The sequence below is a fragment of the Coturnix japonica genome, linkage group LGE22C19W28_E50C23 (assembly GCF_001577835.2).
Source record: "Coturnix japonica isolate 7356 linkage group LGE22C19W28_E50C23, Coturnix japonica 2.1, whole genome shotgun sequence".
In the NCBI taxonomy this organism is placed as follows: Eukaryota; Metazoa; Chordata; class Aves; order Galliformes; family Phasianidae; genus Coturnix; species Coturnix japonica.
Window position 1 is genome coordinate 1522906 of NC_029544.1, and position 4652 is coordinate 1527557.

The 4652-nt window shown below is 60.2% G+C and overlaps 1 protein-coding gene across 1 annotated transcript in view; it reads left to right on the forward strand.

Moving 5' to 3' along the window:
* The window catches only part of LOC107325783 (protein ADP-ribosylarginine hydrolase-like), a 3655-nt gene extending 1263 nt beyond the window's left edge, over window positions 1-2392 (forward strand). Inside the window, exons 2-7 of the mRNA XM_015886938.1 lie at window positions 7-214; window positions 451-549; window positions 636-741; window positions 1114-1193; window positions 1284-1467; window positions 1737-2392. Coding sequence (XP_015742424.1) covers window positions 7-214; window positions 451-549; window positions 636-741; window positions 1114-1193; window positions 1284-1467; window positions 1737-2106 — 1047 coding nt within the window. The 3' untranslated portion in view covers window positions 2107-2392. The remainder of the gene's footprint in view (window positions 1-6; window positions 215-450; window positions 550-635; window positions 742-1113; window positions 1194-1283; window positions 1468-1736) is intronic.
* The last annotated feature ends 2260 nt before the right edge of the window (window positions 2393-4652 follow it).

Here is a 4652-nt window from a genome sequence, read left to right on the forward strand (position 1 = left end):
CCCGATCGCTACGAGGCCGCGCTGCTGTTGGCGGCCGCCGGGGACGCGCTCGGTTTCCGCGCGGGGCTGTGGGAGTACTGCACCGCGGGAGCGCGCATCCACCGCGAGCTGCGCGCGCTGGGCGGGCTGGGCAGCATCGAACTGCGCCCCCCCGAGTGGCCGCTGAGCGACGACACCGTCCTGCACCTCGCGACCGCGGAGGGACTGAACAGCGGTGAGTGATGGGGGGGACAGAGACCAGGGGGTGGGGGGGGATGAGGGGGAGCTGAGAACCAGCGGCGTGGGGTGGGGCTGGATAACGGGAACCCAACGATGGGGGTGGTTTGGGGGGTCTCAGCCCCGTTAGTGGGGAGCTGGGGGGGCAGAGCCACACGTGTAAGGTGTCGCTACGGGTGGCGCTTTGGGTCCCCGCCCCACACGTGTGGGTCTGAGCGGGGCTGCCCCCCCCAGGGCTGGAGGGCGATGAACTATTGCAGGAGTTGGCACGGCGCTACGTGGCGGCCATGGGGGACATGGAGGGCCGCAAACCGGGACCCAGCAGCATCCTGGGTATGTGTGGGGCGCTGTGGGGCGCTGTGGGGCGAAGCTGTGGGGTCAGCGCCCCCTGCCCTCCCCTCCACCGCTCTGCCCCACAGGAACGTCGCAGCTGCGCCCCGGGGAGCCCCAGGGGTACCGCATCCCCTTCAATCCCACCGGCACCGGCTGTGGGGCAGCCATGCGCAGCCTGGCTATAGGGCTCAGGTCGGGGTGCGGCAGTGGGGCAGAGGTGGGGGTGTGGGGCTGAGATATGGGGCAGAGGTGGGGGCGGGGCTGTGGGGGCAGTGGGGACATTGGCACTGTGGGGTAAGGTATTATGGGATGGGGTGGGATGGGAAATATTATGGAATGAGGGACATCATGGGGTACTATGGGATGCTGCAGGACAGGTGATGTGGGGTGTAGGACATTATGAGATGCGGGATATGGGATATTATGAGGCATGATGAAGTATTATGTGGGATATTATAGAGTATCCTGGGATACATGCTGTGGGAAATTATGGGCCGTGGGACATTATTGGATGGGGGACATTATGGGAGGCAGGGTATTATGGGATGTGGGCCGTGCCCCCAGGTACCCACGCCCGGAGGAGTTGCCGATGCTGATTAGGGTGAGCATTGAGAGTGGGCGCATGACCCACCACCACCCCACAGGTGAGTGCCATGGGGTGGGGGGAGAGGGGTGGTCCCCATCATATGGGGATGGCGCTCACCCCATCCCCCCCAACCCCCACCCCATTGCAGGGTACCTGGGTGCGTTGGCCGTGGCGCTGTTTGGGGCGCTGGGGGTGCGCGGGGAACCCCCCGAGGTGTGGGGCGCTGAGCTGCTGCGCGTTCTGCCCCAGGCGTGGGAGTACGTGGAGGGTGAAAGGGTGGCCGTGGAGGACAATGCCGCTGCGTGGGACTTCTTTGGGGACAGCTGGCGCCGGTGAGGGGCAGCAGGGTGATGGGGGCATGGGGGTGGGACACAGGGGCCAGAATCCGTCCACATCACCCGCAGCTGTCGGTGTCTGTGGGGACATCAGTGCTCCCAGTGCCACCCGTGTCCCTGCTGACCCGTGTCCCCATTGTGTCCTGTTCCCCATATTGTCCCCATTGACCCCAGTGCCACCACCGTCCCCAGAGTCCCCATTCACTCTGTTCTCCTCATTGCCCCCATTGTCCCCACCGCCTCCATTGTGCCCCCTGTCCCCGCAGGTACCTGGAGTCGCGGGGTCTCCTGGGGGGCGGCAGCGCCCCACAGGTGCCATCTCTGCCGACGCCGGAGGAGCGCGATGCTGAGTACGTGCGCTGGGCACTGGGGGGCTGGGCCGGGCGCAGCGGGCACGACGCCCCCATGGTGGCCCTGGAAGCTCTGCTGGCAGCGGGGGACAGCTGGGAAGAGCTGTGTGCCCGCGCCGTGCTGCACGGCGGCGACAACGACTCCACCGGAACCATCGCCGCCGGCTGCTGGGGGCTGCGCTGGGGGCTGCAACGCGTCCCCCCCGGCATGCACCGCCACCTCGAGTACCGCCAGCGCCTCTGCGACGCGGCGCAGCGCCTGCACGCATTGGCCTGGGGGCACTGAGCGCTGTGTCCGCAGTAAACATGTGCCACAATGCAGCGTGTTGGTGTGCGTCCTCAGCGCCCGACCCTGCTACGGGGGCTCTGCAGGGTGTTTGGGGGCTCGTAAGGTCTTTCAGGGGGTCTGGGGGACACTGAGGAGCACTGTGGTGCTTCGAGTGGCACTGGGGGGGCACTGTGAGTCTCTGAGGGGCTTGTTCAGGAATGTGCAGCAGCGGGCGCATGCGTATTGCTGTTGTGGAACTGGAGTTAAAACTGATGCTTTTTATTGCCATTCTGGAACTGCCAAATGTGTATTGTGTTTCTGGCACTGGGTAAAGCGTAGTGCCCTTCAGAAAATGTGGATGTGACAGGCAGCGCCAGCACGGCGTCCCCTGCTTCAAAGGGCACTTTGCCTTTCACCCCACCGCAGCCTCTCTCCTGCTTTGATTCTCCCCAGGGTCTGCAGGGTTTGTTCCATTGCACACTGTACTGGCGTGGCCAGCGCCTGGTCCAGAGCTCAAGTGGAACAGAACCCCAACAACCACCCTCCAACATCGTTAATATCTGATTGCACCCACCCACTGATACCCCAACATCACCACCAACTTCACCCCAATAGTACCATCTCCTGGTGTCACTTCAGCACCACCCCAGCATCCCCACCCCACATTACACCAACAACACCCCCCAGCATCACTCCTCAATGTCCCCCAGCTTCACACCAGTGCATCCCCAGCATCACATGAACAGTGTCACCCAGCATCACCCCAAAATCACCAACCAGAGTCACTCCCCAACCGGAACCCAGCATCACCCCAGCACTATCACCTCAATATCACCCCAGCACTATCACCCCCCAGTATCACCCCCTGGTGCCACCCCAGCATCACCCCAGTGTCACCCACCCCATCACTGCAGCATCACCCCAATCTCAGCACAGTATCAACCCCCAGCATCACTCCAACAATGTCACCCTCAGTGTCACTCCAGCATCACTCCTTGATGTTAAACATCAGTGATTCCCAACATCACTGCAGGGTCAGCTCCAGGTTTAGCCCAACATCACAATGTCAGATCAACAATGTCTCCCCATTTCACTCCCCAAAGTAACCCCAGCTTCACCAACTGCTCCTCTCCAGCATTAACCCAATGCAGCCAACAGCATCACTGCAGCCAACAGCATCACTGCAACCAACAGCATCACTGCAACCAACAGCATCACTGCAACGACGTCACACCCCAGTATCACTCCCCAACATGACCTCAGCATCCCGCCCCCATCACCCCCATCCCCAGCATCACTCCCTGCTGTCCCCCCATTGATCCCCCTCCATCACCAAAGTGCCATCGCCAAAGTGTTACCTCCACAACCAGATGGGAAGCACAGCAGTAACAGAAGATCAGAACAGAACAAAAGACCCAACGGGGCCGATATTTGACGCCCTTCTGTCGTCCGGAATCAGAGTCTATAACCAGAATTAGGTTATAAAGCAGGTATGTGTTTATTCAGCGCTGGGCACATGGGGGATCACTCCTCCTATCATGCGCACCGAAAGGCAGGAGCGTTACAAAGTTATAGAGCAAGTGTATACATATTCATCAAATTTCTGAGAAATCATTAACATATTCATTGTTTATCTGGGAACTCATTTCCGTGCTGTCCCTCCTACTGACGCGTGCACAGTCCGTAGTGGGGGTCTCGCTCTGGTGGTCGTTGGGATGAAGTCAGAAGTCTTCCTCAGGTTACTTCGACCCAGCTCCTCAATCAGTCAAAGCCAGTTTCTTTGGCTACCTTTCCCTTCCAGCTGTATTGTCTTAACTATAGACTCAGCTGTGCTATCCCAGCTGTATTAGCAATGTCGACATGTCCCACTAGTCCTTCTGACATTCCCCAAAGCCCAGGATACTTCATATTCATGGACGGCCCCTATTTACCTGATTCCTACTTTCACTTCAAGCCCTCAAATCCCTTAATTTGCCCCCAAAACGTTCCTTCCTGCCCCCCCATAACCTGCCCCATAACCCAGCAACCCAACCACTAAACCCCCCCCCAAAAAAACCCGGATTTGGCCCCAAAATGGCGCCGCGTATCCTTATAGGCTCCCTGTGGGGCTCTACGGGGCTCACTGGGTCTCTATGGGACGCCGGGTCCCTCTGGCTCCTCCCCCATCTGCTCGTGACTCCCGTTGGAAATAAGCGGCCGTTTCCGGGTCCAACCGGGACCCCCGAACCCCCCGCAGCCCCATGGCGGAAACATCGGCAACGGGCAGCCGGAAACCGAACTGCACCCCCCACAGCCGGAACCGGAAATAAGAAGGCGGTCTCAGTGATATCCCACAATCCCCTCCGCCGGAAAAGACGCCATTGCTGGCGAACAAAATGGCGACCTCCGATTGAGGCGTTATATCCCGCAATGCATCTTGCCGGAAGTGACGCGAATGCGCATGATCAAAATGGCGACCGCTACTTGCCCCGTTATATCCCACAATGCACCATACCGGAAGCGACGCTACTGCGCATGATCAAAATGGCGACCTCCAGATGCCTCGTTATGCCGCGTTATATCCC